Source organism: Pongo pygmaeus, chromosome 9 (genome assembly GCF_028885625.2).
Source record: "Pongo pygmaeus isolate AG05252 chromosome 9, NHGRI_mPonPyg2-v2.0_pri, whole genome shotgun sequence".
Lineage (NCBI taxonomy): Eukaryota > Metazoa > Chordata > Mammalia > Primates > Hominidae > Pongo > Pongo pygmaeus.
This window is the reverse complement of record NC_072382.2, coordinates 33587016-33607000: the sequence shown is the minus strand read 5'-3', so window position 1 is coordinate 33607000 and position 19985 is coordinate 33587016. Positions and strand designations below refer to the sequence as shown.

The window sequence follows — 19985 nt, the reverse complement described above, 5'->3', positions numbered from 1 at the left end:
CAAAAGAGGGTTTGAACCCAGGTTCCTAACTACAAAATCCACAGATTTAACTGCTGCTCTCCTGAAATGAAATATCTACAAGAAGTAGCAGGCATTGAGAAACAGACTGGCAGATAGTGTTTTGAAATGATTTTCTGTTTCCAGGAAGGCCTAACTAGGTCCTGTTCACCTCACGCTATTGGGTAACTTTCCAGTAAAAAAAAATTGAACTTTATGTTTTCTTTTCCAAAAAGAGGCAGAAACTGATTTCTTCAAAGTAAAAAAGCACCAGGGACCGATTCTAGACTTTCCAAAGTTAGGCGCATATTAAAGAGAGTATGCAAAATAGGCAGAGAAGTAGACTTGCTGACCTGAGGAGCTGAGTGGGAAGCATGGACTTGACAACTTACCTAAGTGACCTTGAGCGATCCAGCTAACTTTGCATAGTTTCCCCATGTGTAAAGTGAGGTGCGAGTACAGATGAAAATGTATATAAAACATAGAGCTTAGAACCCTGTACCAGAAAGTTGCCCTCATCACAATGAATGTCAGTCAGTACTAGCTCCAGCCAGCTGCTCAGCCCATCAAGAATCCCTCAGGGGGATCTGTTAGCATTAGTTCAGATCTGTTGGCAGCAACAGAAACTAATGTGAGCTAGTAGACTTTGAACTCTGCTAAAGGACTTACCAAGAGAACTCAGATGTATAAAGCTGGTTAATTCTGTCAAGAGGCCCAAAGTCTTTGGCAGGCTCTTATTTTTTCAGGACACACGTGACATAAGACATGGCGGCTGACTGCAAGGACACAAGAAAAATATACCCATACCTTGAAGCCCCCAGTACATTCAAGGCTAAGTTTGGCAAATGGATTAGTATCTTTCAGGAAATACCATGAGCTCCACTTATCTACTCGTCATGTGTACCTTGCACCCCTAGCTCATCCCCCCAAGGGGACAATCCAATGGGCTTATCACCACCCAATACTGAACACTATGACAGTTCCTGTAAATCCAGATAAGTGGAGGGCACAGGGTATTGGCTCTCGAGCAGAGAGCCAGTAGGCACAACTGGCATTCGACTCCTAACGCCTCTGCTCCCTGGCTTCATTTGGAACCAACTGAGAGAGACACATGAATCCCTCTTCGTTGATCAGGGTCAGTTGGAGGATGTAGCTGTCGGCCTGGTAGCCAGGTGGGCTTGCTAATCCTGCACCTCTACCTTAAGCTTACCCAGTGTGAGGCCAGGTTAGAAAGTCACAGGCCTTGGCAGCAGGGAGAGAGCCTTTACTGTCATAGTGAAGAGCTTGCCAAGGACAGGACTGATTCTTCCTCCAGCCTCACCTATCGGGGCAGTCACTGTTCCACTGTCAGGAGGAGAGGAGCCAGAAAGATCACACTGAAGAAATGTGACATGAGGGTGGAGGTTCCTGTCTAGCACTCTTACACTCTCTATTTAACCTAGGCTGACTCACTGCAGTTGGCACTAATTTTCTATTGCCACAGCCCTCTCCAGCCAGGAGGGCCTGGAGAACCTGGGATGCTGTTTGCCTAGTACTGTAAATGTCTTTACATTACAGTATTGCCTTTGGGTCCAGGCACTCAACCTTGTCTATGGCATGAGTCAGAGCAACTTTTTGCAAAAAGCAACTCCAAAGTTTAAGACCATTTATATGACCCTTGTTGATTTGGACAGCTTAACAGCCCCATCTCCCCATTTAGTAGCACCCAGATTCTGCTTTAGAGGACTACCTTCTTCCCAATGTAGTCTGGCCAAAAAGTGGGTACATGACACAAGATAGCAGTAAGCCAATCTCATCCTAGAATCTCAATCCTGAGAGAGGCTTCCAAAACTGTCGACTCCTGCGTGTGGCTGAATTCCCCACCCCCTTTCCCCCAGAAAGGTCCCAGAAATTCATTTTCTGCTTAAATTCATCAAAACTGGTTCTCATTCCTTAGAACTCACATGAAATGAGCTTCTTTGCTCAGCCGGTGGCTGTGGGCATGGTCAGTACTTCCTCAGGCCAAAAAAAAAAAAAATCCTATTGAGGAAAGAGTCACACCTAGTATTTTCTCTTGAAACAGAGGATTAAAGATGATGTAAGGAAAGACACTGAGCTAACAGAGAACACAGAGCACCAAGGTAATGCTAAGCTTTGATAAGCAAGTCTCTATTTTCCTATGTTCAGGGAACGGCATCAACAGAAGAAAGCTGGCACTGCTCAGGACGTCTTCTTTCAGTTGCTACCATTAAACATATTGCATATGCTCTTATCCTTTTCAGCCATAACCACATTCATCCACTTGTTATATTTCATTTTCAGAAAGGCATCATTCATTGCACTCGGTTTGTCCAACAGAGTATAATCAAGGGGGTTTTTTCAACATTAATCAAGAAATTCCTCCATCTGCAAAAGTTAGGCTATGCGATTAAATACAGCCAAGATCATAAAATACAAATGTCATTAGGTCTACTGAATCTTGAGATTCATTCACTAGAATACATAGGGAAAAGGAAAAAGTTTGCCCTTGTGAAAGGTGTGTACCATTTTTTAGAAAGAGCTTCTGAAAGCCTCAAACATCCGTGACTGTGCTAATAGCCGTTACAAAGGTATTTTATACAATCTATGCTGAGTCAGCTAGGAGTTAGCAGGAGGCTGGATGCAGATGGTAAAACATACCCCTGCAGATCTGCTGTTATTAAGGATGACCTTTGGAAGTCTCAAGCTGTAACCACAAAGGTTGTTCCCATTGCATTCACACTATATACACACATACCTGAACTGCCTTCCTACCAGTAACATTTAAAATAAGCACACTTAATACTGCCAGTCACATGTAGTAGAGTGTTCACTCTGTAACTGTGTGTGGCAAAGCCAAGATATCCTACCATTCCAGTAAAAAAAAAGGCAAGGAAATAGCTTTAACACACCATTAATGTATGCTATTACACTTTTTCAGTGAAAGATAACAAAGCTCATATAAAATTTAAAGACAGAGGAAAAACTTGACTTTCAGCCACTTGTACCTCTCTAAGTTTTCATGCCCTGCTATCTGGAACACTTCCCCACTTCCCTGCCAGAAGTCCTCTAGCTCTGCATTAAGGATCTTGTTGTCCCTGACTGACACCCACATATGGAACATTTGGCATGCCTCCATGGCAACACGGGAGCCCTGAAGTTTATGAAAGCGTTCCATGTGAGAGAGGATGCTCATATACTCCTGCCCCACCCTCCAAAGATGTACTAATGATGCTAACTGACTACATCCAAGGAGCCAGGGGAAAAATAATCTGAGGGCTGCAGAGAACCCACTCAAGCTGTCACTGCAAAGCTGGGCTTCCCAAGAGCAAAGGAGGAAGCATGCAGTCTAGTTCAGGTCACACCTACTTCACTCTTAGACTTCTTCCTTCAAGTGGGGCTTCCCTGCAAACAGGACTGGTCTTCAAAGTCTCCTAGAGCCCCTCTATCTTAGCCAGGTTGCTCAAGCTAATTTTATTCTTTCCCAACAGGATCCATTTGGAAAATATCAAGCCTTTAGAATGTAACAGCAAGAGAAAGGGGACTATGCAGGAACAGGGAGTTTGGGAGAAGCTCTCCTGGTGTTGACTTAGGGATGAAGGCTCCAGGCTGCTGCCAGAAATGGAGTCACCAGCAGAAGAACTGTTTTCTCTGATAAGGATGTCCCACCATTTTCAAGCTGTTCGTTAATGTTACACAGGTCCTTCTTGCAGCAGTGGTACGTTAGCTCACTTTCCTTCAAGCGGGTTGTAACCTCGTTGAAAGTGCAATGCTCAAATTTCCAACACTGGTTATACACTCGTAACCCTGTGGGGAGACACACACAAGGGTAAGAAAGTAAGTGGGAAGAGTTCTGTATCTGCTTTTGAATCCTGAATTCTATTTCATATGTATCCTGTGCAAGTAGAGACATCTAGGCAAGATGCTCATCCCAGGTGGGTTGTAAAGGAGAACAATTAAGTAAATAATGATACACCTCTAAATAGAGCTTTTACAGAAAACCAAGGTCTCATCAGAGCCAGTATAGTTATGGGGGTGGGATGGAGGAGGAACAGGCATTTATACTGTTAAGAGGGAAATTTGGTAATATCTGCCAAGATTTTAAACACATGCCCACTTTGATCTAGCAATTCCACTTTTAGAATTTACGCTGTGAAGTTACTTGGGGATTTTTTCCTTTTCTTTCTTCTTCTTTTTTTTTTTTTTTTAGAGATAAGGTCTCACTTTCTTGAACTCCTGGGCTCAAGTGATCCTCCTGCTTCAGCCTCCCAAAGTGATAGAATTATAGGGGTGACCCACCATGCCCAGCCAAAGCTATGTATAAGATATATGCTCAAGAATGGTCAGAAAAAAACCTGAAAAACCCAGTCCATTAATTTTTAAAAAGTGTTAAAGAAATTACAGTAGAATTCCTTACAATGCAAGTTCCATGCAGATAAGAAATGACATGGGCCTACAAGTGCTAACATGGAAGGAGCTTAATTTAAAAAAAAAAAAAAAAAAGGTGGGGGGTGCAGAAAAATAGGTAAATTGGACTCTATCAAAATTTAAAACTTTTGTGCTTCAAAGGACATTATCAAAAAATAAAAAGACAACTCACAGAAAGGGAGAAAATGTTTGCAAATCACATGTAAAACACCAGGTGCAGTGGCTCACACCTGTAATCCCAACACTTTGGGAGGCCGAGATGGGAGAATTGTTTGAGGCCAGAAGTTTCAGACCAGCCTGATCAACATGGCAAGACCCCCTCTCTATTTCTTTTTTAAAGTCATATGTAAGAGCATAGTATCTAGGATATAGAAAACATTCTTAAACTCTACAATAAAAAGACTAACCCAATTAAAATATGGACACTGAGGCCAGTGTGATGGCTCACACCTGTAATCCCAGCACTTTAGGAGGCTGAAGTGAGAGGATTGCTTGAGGCTAGCCTGGGCAACATAGTGATATCCCAACTCTACAAAAAAAAAAAATTAAAAAATTAGCCAGGCAGGGTGTTGCACCTTTAGTCTTAGCTACTTGGGAGGCTGAGGCAGGAGGATCACTTGGACTCAGGACTTTAAGGCTGCAGTGAGCTATGATTGTACCGCTGCATTCCAGCCTAGGCAACAAAGCAAGACCCTGCCTCTTTAAAAAATATGGGCAAAGGATTTGAATAAACATTTCTCCAAAGAAGATTCTCAGATGGCCAATAAGTACATGAAAAGATGCTTGATATCATTAGTCATTAGGAACATACAAATGAAAATCACAGTGAGATACCACTTTATACTCACTAGGATGGCTAAGATCAAGAAAATGGTAAATAGCAAATGTTGCAAGGAAGTGGAAAAAATTGAAACCCCCAAACATTGCTGGTGGGAATGTAAAATGGTATAGATACTCTGGAGAAATTTGGCATATCTGCAAAAAGTTAGAGTTATCCATTTGACTGAGCAATTCCACTCACAAGTGTATATACTTCTGCCATTCTCTGGAAGGATTCCCAAGTAATTTAATACTGTTATCATCATGGAAGAATACACTTCGTTTATGTTTCTATTGAGTTTTTCAAATTTGCTATGGATAATTTTTAAAATATTTGAAACTTCATTTAAAAAATCATTAGATTATTCAGTAATACAGGAAAAGTTTCTACAAGAACATGCCATCATGGTCTCATTTTTGGAAAAATAGCCTTGGGCACACAGGAAAATAAAGAACAGACATATACACTCCAAGTATCTTATCGTAGTTTGAATTGAAAACTACGTTCACACACAAGTTTCCACATGAATGTTCATGGCACCATGATTCAAAATTGCTAAAAAGTGGAAACAACCCATATGTCCATTACTGGTGAATGGATAAACAAAATGTGGTACATCCACACAACAGAATACTATGTGGCCACAACAGAATGAAGTACTGATACATGCCACAGCATGAGTGAACCTTGGAAACATTACGTTTAGTGAAAAAAAAGCTAGTCGCAAAGTGCCACAATACTGTATGATTCCTTGCATATGAAGTGCCCAGGAGAGCCAAATCTATGAAGACAGAAAGTAGATAAGTCACTGCTCGGGCATGTGGGAGGCAGGAATGAGGACTGACTGCTAACAAGTTTCTTTTCAAGGTGACAGAAAGATCCTGGAATTAGACAGTTGCGATAGTCATACAACCTTGTAAATATACTAAGAGCCACTGAATTATACACTTTAAAATGTAAATGTTCTGGTATGTGAATTATATCTCAATAAATAACCCTAGATGAAGAACAGTGTATAGAATGTGACCCATTTGTGGAAATAAAGCATATATACATTGAAGTAAGTGCATTTATTTTTCTCTGGAAGGATTCCCAAGTAATTTAATAGTGTTATCATCATGGAAGAATACACTTCGTTTATGTTTCTATTGAGTTTTTTAAATTTGCCACATGGACGATTTATTTTTAAAGTATTTGAAACTTCATTTTAAAAATCATTAGATTATTCAGTAATACTGGAAAAGTTTCTACAAAAACACGCCATCATGGCCCCATTTTTGGAAAAATAGCCTTGGGCACACAGGAAAATAAAGGCCAGAAGTATATACTCCAAGTATCTTATCATAGTTTTTTTAATATTCAGAAAAAGCATGTTAGGTGAAAAATGTATTAGTTGAGAGAGTGGTATTATGGTAGATTTTCTTCTCCAAAAATAACTGAGTGCCTATGTGCTAGATACTGGGGTATAAGAAGGCATTTGTCCTTGCCCTGAAATTGGTTTCTTATCTTCTGTGCTGGAAAGAAAAAAATGCAGATGCACACTTCCTTATTTCAGGCTTGTAGCTAATTTACCCAATTCCATGCAGAGCTTGGAACACAACACTTCTCAGTTCATAACTGCAGGCATAACTGTCCTGTCCTTCTCCTCTGAGGGGATGGGTATCTGGATTGGAATTTAATGAAGTTTAGTCAAGTGGCAGAGTCCAGATAGAGTATTCCAGAAATGGCTCTCGTTGCTGAAGTCTTAACTAAATAACTGGCAGCTTCTAATATTGTACTAGAGGCTGCTGGTGATTCAGACAAGTTACTGCTTTGTAATAGTAATTAAGCACTGGAACTTGAAAAGCTTTAAAGCTATCAGAATTTTAATTAGGGAAGCCTAGAAGCTTGGGGAGAACAGACAGTAATTTATTAATAATTGCTACCAATTAATGATTTACTATGTGTCGTGCAGCATACCAAAGTGCTTTACTTGAATTATCATATTCAAACAACAGCCTTAACAATGGTAATCTTCTCACCAAAGCCAGCCTCGGAATTATCCACATAAAAGTGGATTATTATCAGAATCCCTGCAGTGTTACAGGTTTTCCCCTCCCCACTCTTTTTGAAGACTTTGGCTCAAGTCTATCTAAAGCCAACAGTCTTCAGCTGTCCTAGGCACTCTTAAATGTGGCCCTTGTTCAGAACGTCATTACAGCAATGACCACTTGACACTGTCATCAGAGGCTCCTTCAAGACTAAGTACATTTAACCTTGCTTACACTTCCATGGTTTATACTGCTAGGATGCCAGTAAATATTGGCTGAATTAGCAGCCAACCTGTCTCTCTTCTAGACTTACTTTGTATAGCACCATCATATCTGTCGCTGTGCAAACGTCATAGAGTACAGTTACACAAACTTACATGGAATAGCCTAGTACACACTCAGGCTATGTGGTATGTCCTATTGCTCTTAGGCTACAAACCTGTACAGCAAGTTACTGTACTGAATACTGTAGGCAACTGTAACACAGTGGTAAATATTTGTGTATCTGACCATATCTAAACATAGAAAAAGTACAGTAAAAATATGATACAAAAGATTTTAAAAATGGTACACCTGTACAGGGCACTTACCGTGAATGGAGCTTGTGGGACTGGAAGTCAGTGAATGAGTGGTGGGTGAATGTGAAGGCTTAGGACATTACTGTACACTACTGTAGATGTTTTAAATATTGTACACTTAGTCCACACTAAGCTTATTTTAAAAAATCAACCCTAGTTTACTGCCACTTTACTTTAGAAACTTTTTAATTGTAAATGTTTTTACCTTTGTAATAATATAGGGTAAAACACAAACCTGTATACAGTGGTACAAAAATATTTTCTTTCTATTCTTATAAGCTTTTTTATTTAAAAAAATTTTTACTTTAAAAACTTTTTTTGTTTTTGTTAAAAACGAAGACACAAGCACACACATTAGCCTACTCCTACATAGGGTCTGGATCATCAGTATCACTGTTTTCCATCTCTTCATTTTGTCCCACTGGAAGGTCTTCAGGGGTAAGAATACTCATGGGGCTGTCCTGTCCTAGGAGAGCAATGCCTTCTTCTGGAATACCTCCTGAAGGACCTGCCTGCTGAGGCTGTTTTTTTTTTTTTTTCTTTTGTAGAGACAGAGTCTTGTTCTGTCACCCAGGCTAGAGTGCAGTGGCGCGACCTTGGCTCACTGCAACCTCCGCCTCCCGGGTTCAAGCAATTCTTCTGCCTCAGCCTCCCGAGAGGCTGTTTTATAGTTAAGTTTTTTTTAATAAGTAGAAGGAGTACATGCTAACATGATAAAAAATATAGTAAATACACAAACCAGTAACACATTTATTATAAAATATTATATACTGTACATAATTATCAAAATATCAAGTATTATATATTGTGTTATATTTTAGTTTTGTAAGAAACTACCAAACTGTCATCCACAGTAGCTATACTGGTTTGCATTCCCACTAGGAATGAATCAAAGTTCCCGCTGCCGCTGGGCGTGGTAGCTCACGCCTGTAATCCCAGCACTTTGGGAGGCCGAGGTGGGCAGATCACTTGAGGCCTGAGTTTGAGATGAGCCTGGGCAAAATAGTGAAACCCTGTCTCTACTAAAAATACAAAAATTAGCTGGGCATGGTGGCTTATGCCTGTAATCCCAATTACTCAGGAGGCTGAGGCATGAGAATCACCTGAACCCTGGAGGCAGAGGTTGCAGTGAGCCAAGATTGCACCACTGCCCTCTAGCCTAGGTGACAGAGCAAGGCCTTGTCTCAAAAAAGAAAAAAACAAAAAACAAACAAACAAAAAAAACAAAGTTCCCACTGTTCCACATCCTTACCAGCATCTGGAGTTGTCAGAGTTTTGGAGTTTGGTCATTTTAATAGGTTTGTCTCATTTTTGTTTACATTAACCATTTATAAGAAATTTTGGGATTTAAGAGCTGGAAAAAGATCTTGGCTCTGACCTTTCCTCTCCTCCCTACCTCTGCTGTCCAACACATACATTCATAAATGAAAAACAGAGGTGGAGAGAGCTAGCTGGTGGCAGGACAGAAGTCAGAGCTCCTAATTGCTGCTCTAATATTCATTCAACGCATAGTAATTGCCCTTATCGTCTCATTTGGAAACTATACTTAGTTTAATTATACTTAGTAGTGAGGAGTCCAAGAGACACAGCTGATCAAACTAAAGAGCCAAGTCTTCTGTGCATGTACATAATGACCATGTTCTCTCTAGGGGCCTTACTACGCTTTCTACATTAACAGTGAATGAACATGGTCTTCCAGCGGGGGCAGAGGGACTGGTCCCCTACAGAATCAAGAGCTCTGAATGGAAGGTTTGGAGTTTTAGCTGCAATCCAGCTAAATTATATCAAATTTATCAAATCCAGCTAAATATATCAAAATTATCAGATGCCCCTGTTTTTTCAGACAGGGTAACTATAATTTGTCTTAGTTATTGAGGGATTTCTCCTTTCTGGGGAAGTTAACCATCTTTATCTCAGGTTTTTCTGAACATGTGGGTGTCCCAAGGCTTTTCTGAGTTTACCTGACATGCTCACCATTTCTTGATGTTGACACTGGGGGGAGCTGGTGTAGAAGGTCTAAGAGTACAAATAACCTTGTGGAGTGCTTTTATTATTAATCTCTTAGAAATCTAAGCCTGAGGGTTTTACGTTGGACACTAAGAACATTCTGAAACCGCCATTCCTCGCTGGCATCATTTGCACACATCGATTCTATCCAGAACCATACCCCAGCAAGAACAGAGGGCATGTCTTTGCTGGTTTCTTTCCTCTGTCTACCACTTCTTAAACTCTATTTTAACAGGGTTGATGGAGGTGAATATTCTGTAGTCTAACAAATTTGGAAAATGCAGACTGGACAGGACTTGTGCATGTTAGTATTGCCCACCCCCACATTCATAAGCACCTTGCCCTGAGGCTACCAATCCTTGGCACCTGCTGTTGCCCCTCCCAGGCACACCCTCCCCTTCTTAGCCCTCTTACCTCCTACTTGTCCTTTGAGCTCAGCTTGAGTCTCCTCAGGACTCTGAATATACCAGATACCCCATGGAATGAGACAGAGGCATACATAATGACATTTAGGACAGCCAAACAGACCTTTGTCATAATTTTAATTGTATGTGTCCTTTCTTTATCTTTGCATCCCTAGCTCCTAACCCTCTGCTGGGTAGACAGTAGGTTCTCCAAGGTATGGGAGGCAGCACAGGGCTGCTGTTAAAGAGCACAAGCTTTGGAATCAGATGCACTTCCATGTTCAATTCCTGAGTCGGTTACTTGACCATAATTTCTTGCTTAATCTGAGCCTGCGTTTTCACATTTATCAAATGGAAATAAAAGATCACCCTTAGAAGTAAGTGCAAAACATTAAATTTAAAATGCGTGAAGAAAGTGCTTAGCCCAATACACACCTGATGCTAATAAATGGTAGCTATTACTTGATGCAAGCCTAATGAGGATTACAGTGGCACAATTGTTTTCCCAGGCACTTATTACCCCATTACATTTAGGAGACAGACAGGGGAGGCTCTTACCAGCTTTGGTAATGAGACACGCATCAAAACCAGATGAACAATTGACAGCTGTTTTGCAGTCAGCAGTTGGGTTAGGACAGCTGTAGCACTGCAGGCTATGACCTAGAATCAGGAAGAAAGTCAGGATCTCTTAAAGCAGCACTGACTTGTCCCCTTGCAGCCCACCATCTCCATTAATATGGGCCCAAAGTCAGCAACTTGTGGTATACTTCCATTCCTGCACAACTGTATAGCGGTTATATCTTTCCAAATTCAAACTACAGTTCCAGCAACATTTTTTGGACCTGATGCAAGCACAAAGGAAATATCCACATTTGAAAATCCATCTAACTGTGCAATTGAGAAGCTTCCTCCTAACCTGCAACTGGAAGGGGATGTGTTAAGAAATTACCGAGAAACAAACAGAATTCTATAAGTGTCTTCCAAGCAACGAATATGCCCAATTAAATCACATCCTCGTGGGTTGATGATCAGTGTCTGGCAATACCTATCTGCATGAAAATACATTTTCAAAATGAAATATGTAAAATGTCATCACAGATTAGTATTAATAGATGAACATCTACAATTGATTTGATGTGAGGGAACACTAATTTTGGGCCCCAATTAAGCAAATGGTTATCCCCCTAAAAAGAATTCTATTCCCCTCATTAGTAGATGTGTATTATTATAGCTGGACTCAATAATTATGTTGTGAATTTTGTCAATAAAAAAATCTGTGAAAATTTTGTTTCTTCTCTTATTATTGAGGTAAGTCTCATAATACCCTTGATTTTGCCTCTTGGCCTGCAAAGCTTAAAATATTTACTATATGGGCCAGGTGCGGTGGCTCACGCCTGTAATCCCAGCACTTAGGGAAGCCGAGGAGGGTGGATCACCTGAGGTCAGGAGTTTTGACACCAGCCTGGCCAACATAGCGAAACCCCATCTCTACTACAAATATAAAAATTAGCCAGGCATGGTGGTGCGCACCTATAATCCCATCTGCTTGGGAGGCTGAGGCAGGAGAATTGCTTGAACCCAGGAGGCAGAGGTTGCAGTGAGCCAAGATTGCACTACTGCACTCCAGCTTGAGTGACAGAGCGAAACTCTGCTTAAAAAAAAAAAAAAAAAAAAAAATTGCTATCTGGTCCTGTACAGAAAAAGTTTGATAACCTCTGGGATAGGGTATCATTACTGAACTACCCCCTTCTAAGGGAATGACCGAATGCCAGGAGTACACATTGTCAAAGACAAGACAACAGCTGTGCACTTTAAACCCATGGGCATAGGACAGCTGGGTACCAGCAGACACTACGTGAGGGCCATCTTACATCAGAAGCAAATTGCCTCCAGTTCCCTAGTTTGAAAAACAATTATTGCTCCCAGTCAATTCTTAGGACTCATCCTTGCTAGCTGTCAGTTTTTGCTGGGTTATTTTTCCTTCTCCATTTTTGTAACAACAGTGACAAGAAAAAGATGAATTACAGTCCACATGTGTGATGGGGAGAGACTGAAGAAGCAAGAGTTGGAAGGAAATCTTCCTGGTTTGTATGGATACCCCCTTTTCCACCATCAGAGATAAACTATCTTCATGCCATATGACTTCTACCATGTAATCAGTATTTGGCAGTACCTACCTCTGTGAAAAGACATTTTCAAAGACGAAACATGTAAAATTTCACAAAAGAATGTCATGGTTAAACCAAGTGTGGGTTTTAGAGCTCAAGAGCTGACTTCTAATTCTAAGGCTGAAGCCCAGGTTTATCACCATGGAAATAGATTTTTCAGTGAAAAGTCCAGTGGAAGGAAGGTGGGTCCTCACTTTCTGAGCACAGACAGGAACCCAGTTCTCTAGAGCATCTGAAATGGCCATGCCTGCCCTCACAGGTGTGAAATCCTACCCAATAGAGGATCCTCTGACTTGGGAAGGTTCCGGATTAATGCCTTGAAATATTAGTTTTAAAAAACAACAACAAAAACTAGGCCAGGTATGGTGGCTCACACCTATAATCCCAGCACTTTGGGAGGCTGAGGTGGGTGGATCACTTGTAGCCAGGAGTTTGAGACCACCCTGGCCAACATGGTGAAACCTCGCCTCTACAAAATATACAAAAATTAGCCGGGCGCGGTGGTACATGCCTATAATCCCAGCTATTCAGGAGGCTAAGGCACGAGAATCACTTGAGCTTGGGAGGTGGAGGTTGCAGTGAGCCAAGATTGCACCACTGCACTCTAGTCTGGGAGACAGAGCGAGACCATGTCTAAAAAATAAAATAAAATAAAATAAAAACCAACCTCCTCCTTCCCCACTTTTTTGCAGATGACAAGACAGATGTCTGGAGAGGTGACGTGACTCACACAAGGACACCTGGCTACAAAGCAGCAGAGCTGGCGGCAGCCCTGGGGCCTGTGGGCAGGGCCCTATCCACCAGGCTTTGTTTGTTCTCCCCCACTGTCAGCCTGTGGCTGTCATGCCTGTGTGAGAGGGAAGCCACAAAGAGAAGTCGCAAAGATGCAATTTTTCTCTGGTCCCTTCCTTGAGCCAGACGTGTATTCACAAGCATGAAATGAAAAGAATCTAAGACGAAGGGTGTTGTTCTTGTGACTGGTCATGTTTGAGGGCCATTTTAAAAGGTTACCTGTAGACATGGATTTTTGTGCTGGCTAGATCCCGGGCTCATTTGGCTTCTTAATAAGCCTTTAGAAGGAAAGGCTAAAACCCATGGTTGGAACGTCTGTGGGCAAAAATATTCATGACAAACATGTTCATTCAGTGTTCAAATATATGTGCATCAATGTGCTAAGGTCTTCATAGGATTGTTAAGAGAAGCAGGCTCAATAATCTTCATCCCCATCTTGCAAGAGAAAACTAAGACTAAGATGTTAACTAAATTGTTCAAAGCCACACAGCTACTAAGTGACCAAGCTGAGCTCAAACTCAGGCTGTCAGTTCTAAAATCCAAGCTTGGTTAACCATGATGTTCTTCTAATTAACCTGAGTGGGAAGAGAAGGAAACTCTAGATTATGGGGAAAACTGAGGTCAAAAACAAGCAACAGGGCCAGGTGCAATGGCTCACGCCTGTAATCCCAACGCTTTGGCAGGGTGAGGTAGGTGGATCATTTGAGGTCAGGAATTCCAGACCAGCCTGGCCAACATGGTGAAACCCCGCCTCTATTAAAAATACAAAAATTTAAAAAAAAATACAAAAATTAGCCAGGCATGGTGGCATGCACCTGTAATCCCAGCTACTCAGAAGACTGAGGCAGGAGAATCGCTGGAACCTGGGACATGGAGGTTGCAGTGAGCCGATATTGCGCCACTGCCCTCCAGCCTGGGTGACACAGTGAGACTCCATCCCCCTGAAAAAAACAAACAAACAAAAAAAACAAGCAATAGGTCACTGGACAACGGTTTGATATTTTAGCCACTAAGCCAGGGTAGACGAGACTTCCCCTGGGGTACAAGAGGCAGAGCTCAGAGGAAAGTTCCCCTGCAGGGTCCTCAGACCCTTTGGGCAGCAGCAAAGAAGGCCTCTCATCTGTGGGAGTGTGAGCTTCACATCTCAATTCTCTGAGAAAGGGCTGAAGTGCACCCCAAGACTTGTCACAGAGAAGCTGATGGTCCCAAGCTTGCTCTATAAACAAATGCAGACTGCTGGACGTAGGATGTCACTGGGCTATTAAAATTCTAGAAAATATTCCAACGTAAGCAGCAGAGACAGAAAAAAAAGAAGGAACCAAGAAAAATGAATAAATAAAAAATAATTATAGAAAAAATATAGTGTTGTAACACAGGTGAACCACATTACAGTGCACCCCGGCTAGAATCACGGAAGGTGGGGAAGAAGGGGTGCCATGACTTCTCTTTCTGCTCAGAAAGGGAGAACATATTAAAGTGTGTCCTGGGGCAAGTTATTACTTTGCCTTCGTTTCCTCAGCTGTAATATGGGAGGTAACAGCACCGACCTCCCAGGATGGTTGGACGGATTTAAATGAGACAGGCTCTAGGACAGTCCCCAGTAAACAATAAGCAGTCAATATATGGTTGCTATTAATATTTTAATGGGTGCAGCACACCAACATGGCACATGTATACATATGTAACAAACCTGCATATTGTGCATATATACCCTAAAACTTAAAGTATAATAATAATAAAATTTTTAAAAATATATTCTAAGACATGCTACAGTGGCGTGGAAATATGTTTTTAAATTGCTCATTGTATTGCCACTTCGTTTTCTGCTCCCCCCACCAACCATATTTATCAAAAACAAAAAACCAGCTGTGGCCAAGATGTTATACCAACATGACACAGGCAGACAACCACATTTGATCCTTACAATGAAGCATGTGTGTTTCCATTGTGACAGAAGTTAACTTAGAGAAGCACACAATTTCCTCCGGCAACCAGGGGAGGGGTGGCTGAGGGGAGGGGGTGGCCCAGTGACAGATGGCCTGCAGCAGGAGGGAAGAGCAGGGACTCTGTTGCCAGACTGTGTGTTCACATTCCCGTGTACCACTTCTGTGTGTTATTTGATAAGTTATTAATTTTGGGGGGGGCCTCAATCTTGTTGCTTGTAAAACAAGGATAAAAATATCACCTACTCCATCAGGTTGGCATGAGGATTAAATAAGCAAATACATGTACAATGCTTAGAGTAGCGACTGACACATAAATGCTGTCAGGGTTAGTTAGCTGCTGCTGCTGTCACTATGACCATCATCATCATTAAAACATAGGAGGAGCCTCAGAGCAGAAGAACTGAGCTCAGATGGCTCTAAGCAGAGTGGACCCCAAAGGGACTTGCACAGCACTCTAAGAATGGTATCCACTGGTGTCCCCAAGCAGCTTATGGTGACAGGAGTGAAACTTCAGCCACCGAGTGTTGAACCACCCCTGCCAAAAGCCACCTTGTAACTCAGGACGGGCTGTAACTCAGGAAGATGCCCCACTGAGGACAAGGTCGTAACATAGGAAGGAGCTGTCATACAACCCCAGACCTGTTAACATTGGAAGGCAAAAGAACCAAAGCCAAGCCTGGAGGAGCAGCTGGGGCTGAAACTGAGGCTTAAGAAGGGAGTTCATGGCCAAGGCAGCCTAGATCCATGTCCTGAGACTGGAGCACTCACCCGAATGGCAGAAGACAGCCAGGATGAGCAGCAGCCCAAACAGGACAGACCCTCCTTGGATTCCCATTGTGATTGTCCACAGAACCTGGAAGGAAGGGACAGGAAGGAATGTCAGGAACCAACAAATGACTGCTGGTTGTCTCAAAAACCAAGCGCTGGAAGGCCAAGGAGGCTTCTGAGAGGAACATTTACAGGGGGAGTCAAGGCACACTGAATCCCTGGGCCATGCCCCAGCTCTAACCCACAGCACCATATACCCTTGAGTAGGCTCAGTCCCTATAAGCCCCAGTGTGTACTACCACACTGTGGGAATAACACTATCTTCCTCATCAGGGTCAGTGAGTCAAACAACAATATGAGCAAATTGACCCATATAGCCACTGTGGTTCCCACTCTACTGGCCCCACCCCAAGCTGCTGGCTGAAAGACAGGGCCACTTCTCGGAGCCACAGCACTAAGTAAATCAGACCAAAGGGGTGACTCTGGAAGGCCCAGCATGCATTCAGCAGTGGAACAGGGAGCAACGGCTTAGCATACCTGGAAGCTCTGGCTCCTCACTATAAGAAGCAAAATGGGGACACTTGCTTGTTCTCTTTGGGGACATGAAGAGAGGTATTGGGCAACTTTGTAAGTTTCCATTACGTGAATGCCTAGATGTGTAGTGACAGCATCAGGTGAGAAGAAGGAAAGGCTGAAATGCCTCCAACCCTACTTTACCCAGTAAAGAAGCCAAAGCATGGGGAGGTTTTGAACTTGCCTAAGTATAAAGCATCCATAGCAGAACTAAGAAATCTCCCAACTCCAACCCTACATCCCTGAACCCACCCTGAAATAAGGAGGTGGCAGTGCCTGTAAACCAGGGTACTCCATATTCTATTCTCCAGAGCCCCACAGGCCCGGACAGACAGATGGGTTCTTGGAAGGGTGAGTCATCTACCCTCCCTAAGTCAGAAATGCAGAGTTCCCTGGGGAACTGACAATCCTGACAATCCTTCCTGTCCCTTCCTTCCAAGTTCTGTGGAATCATCACACATCTTGAAGGTCATCTGCTACTTAGGAATTTGCTGATACAGGCCAGAGGAGGACTGAGAAGTTCCAGGAAAAGGGCAGGGTCTGACATTTTCCACAAAAGAAAACAATCAGTGAATCAAGCCTGGAGATGGGGGTGGTGGAGGTGAGAAAGAGGTGGTTTTATGATATGTGAGGAACCAGGAAGAAAGACAATTGTGGTCTGGCCTTTCCTTACGAATTGAGGGCTCCCCACCACCCGCTGGGCTCTGAAACCTACAGCCTGCTACGGGACACCATCCCCCATGTGGACCTTCCCAGGAGACCTGGGCTCCAGCACACGCCAGCGGCTTGCTTGGTTCCCCATTTTCAGGGGTTTCTGAGTAGGAAGGGTGATTTATAGACTCAGGTTAGACAGGGCTCCAGTATACAAGGAACTGCTGCAAGTGAGCAGGGAGAGGAAGGTATTGGTCTGAGGTCCCCGAACAGAGAGCTCCAGACACTTCCTAAAAGTTAAGCATAGCATGATTGGAGCCTGGGTATTATATTGAGACCCTGTCTCTACAAAAATAAAAACATTAAAAAAAAATTAGGCTGGTGTGGTGGCACATAACTGTAGTCCCAGCTACTTGGGAGGCTGAGGTGGGAGGATCGCTTGAGCCCAGGAGGTCAAGGCTACAGTGAGCTGTGACTGTGCCGCTGCACTCCAGCCTGGGTGACAAAGCAAGACCCTCTCTCCAAACAAACAAACAAACAAACAAACAAACAAAAACCCAATATAGCTACAATGTCAGGCATCCCCATGGAAGGAGGAAGGAAGGATCCTCCTGACTCGGGTTAGGCACTGGAAAGGTGTCAGGCTGGCAGGAGCTGCCGGCTCAGGACACTTCCCTTGGAATGGTCCTTGACATAAATCACACTGCCACAACACACAGGGTCCCTGATGGGGAGCTGTTCTTTGATGAAGTACCTTAGAAAGAACTGGCCTGCTAAGAAAACAGGAAGGACACAATGAAAGTGTTCAGGGCACAGGCGTTCCAGTCCAATCTGGAGGCCTCTGAACGAGGCCAGATAGTTCTGGCTCTGTCACCTCTTTGCTATGTGTTAACCTCTGATCACACTTTGGCTAATAAGCCTGGAGATAGTTACGTGTACTGCATAGCACAATGCCTGGCCAAAGATGGCACTCAAAAAGCTGTGGCCACTGTTAGTGCTACTCAGGAGTAATGAGGTTACCTGAGGAAGAAATTGCGTGGGGAGGGAGTGTTGGGGGGTGAAGGGTGGGAAGGCAGACAGAGGGTGATGTGAGGTGAGGAAGCCAGAGAAACACCCTGGGTTGAATGAGCAGGGGAGACCTCAGGCATCAAACCTAAGGAAGCCCTCAGTTTTCTGGGATGGGTGGGGAGTGTCAAGTCTTAGCCTCAGTTCCACATGACTGGCTGGTTGTTGCTGTAGCTGATCCCATGACACGCTGCAGGGGAAGCCAAGACGGCAGAGAAAGGAAGTAGCTATGTGTAGATGCCAAGGTCGGGCTATTCGATCAAAATAAGACCAGGCCTTTATGAACCACTGCCAAAATATGAATTTCCAAGAGCAAAACATTCATATAGAGTGTGCGTATGTGTATGGGGGGGCGAAGGAGGGCGGGAAGCAGAAAAAGAAATAGCTGATTGTTTTAAGGCTATTTTATAAATGCCCTACAATGTAGATGGTAACTAACACTAAGCAAGATCATTTATGGCTTTTTATTTTTCTTCCTGATCCTTTACTTTTTGCCATCCTTTCCCCAAATATTCTATAATTAACCAAATATTACTTTTACAATCAGAAACATCAGGAAAATTCACACATGACAATGTTCCTTTTCTAGTAGTCATAGGTCATCTATCTTTTGGTAAAACTACTCCCTAGACTAAAACACCCTCCATTTTAAGAAAAAAAAAAGAAAAAAAAAGATGCCCATAAGTTAAGTGTAGATAAGATGGTAAATGAACCAAAAGTGTTGCCATTCCACCCAAACCAAGCACTTAAATGCAAGATACACTCAGAAAGCATCAACACTCAACTCCTTTCCAAACATTTCAGGATTCATTAATGATGGTGGGTTTGTCCCTAACGACTGTTCTAATAATATTGCTATTGTTCTGAATGATTTTTAATCATTCTAAAGAATGCACAACTGAAAAATCCCTCAAAGAAGATATGTAGGAACAAGTCTTCCCCCATGATGAAGGAACGGCAGACTTTCCTGGGTTGTGCGTAAGTTGACTCTAAAGTCATTTCCGTAATGGGAGCTCCAAGTAGGCCTTTCATCACAGGAATAAGAAACAGTCAAGGGTATACAAACATTCTTTAAAATAGCAAAAATTTAGTGACACACACATCCAACGATAAGGAAATGAGTATACTATGGTACACTTCCATGGTGGGGAACTGCATAGCCAGGAAAAGTAATGGGCGTGGAAGGCTACTCACAATGAATTAAGATCTGCCAAGCAAATGGAAAGCAAAAAAAGCAGGGGTTGCAATCCTAGTCTCTGATAAAAGACTTTAAACCAACAAAGATCAAAAGAGATAAAGAAGGGCATTACATAATGGTAAGGGGATCAATGCAACAAAAAGAGCTAACTATCCTAAATATATATGCACCCAATACAGGAGCACCTAGATGCATAAAGCAAGTTCTTAGAGACCTACAAAGAGACTTAGACTGCCACACAATAATAGTGGGAGACTTTAACACCCCACTGTCAATATCAGACAGATCAAAAGACAAGAAATTAACAAGGATATCCAGGACTTGAACTCAGCTCTGGACCAAGTGGACCTAACAGACATCTACAGAACTCTCCATCCCAAATCAACAGAATATACATTCTTCTCAGCACCACATGGTAATTATTCTAAAATTGACCACATAATTGGAAGCAAAACACTCCTCAGCAAATGTAAAAGAACAGAAATCACAACAAACTGTCTCTCAGAACACAGTGCAATCAAATTAGAACTCAGGATTAAGAAACCCACTCAAAACCGCACAAC

At 42.6% G+C, this 19985-nt stretch overlaps 1 protein-coding gene across 2 annotated transcripts in view; it reads right to left on the bottom strand.

Moving 5' to 3' along the window:
• Positions 1-2118: 2118 nt before the first annotated feature.
• Positions 2119-19985, bottom strand: part of CD59 (CD59 molecule (CD59 blood group)) — a 28056-nt gene continuing 10189 nt past the window's right edge. For both annotated transcript variants that reach the window (XM_054474434.2, XM_054474435.2), the window contains 3 exons: positions 15936-16020; positions 10820-10921; positions 2119-3801 (listed from right to left, as the gene is read on the bottom strand). In XM_054474434.2, the coding sequence (XP_054330409.1) occupies positions 3584-3801; positions 10820-10921; positions 15936-16002 (387 nt within the window). In that variant the 5' untranslated portion in view covers positions 16003-16020 and the 3' untranslated portion in view covers positions 2119-3583. The remainder of the gene's footprint in view (positions 3802-10819; positions 10922-15935; positions 16021-19985) is intronic.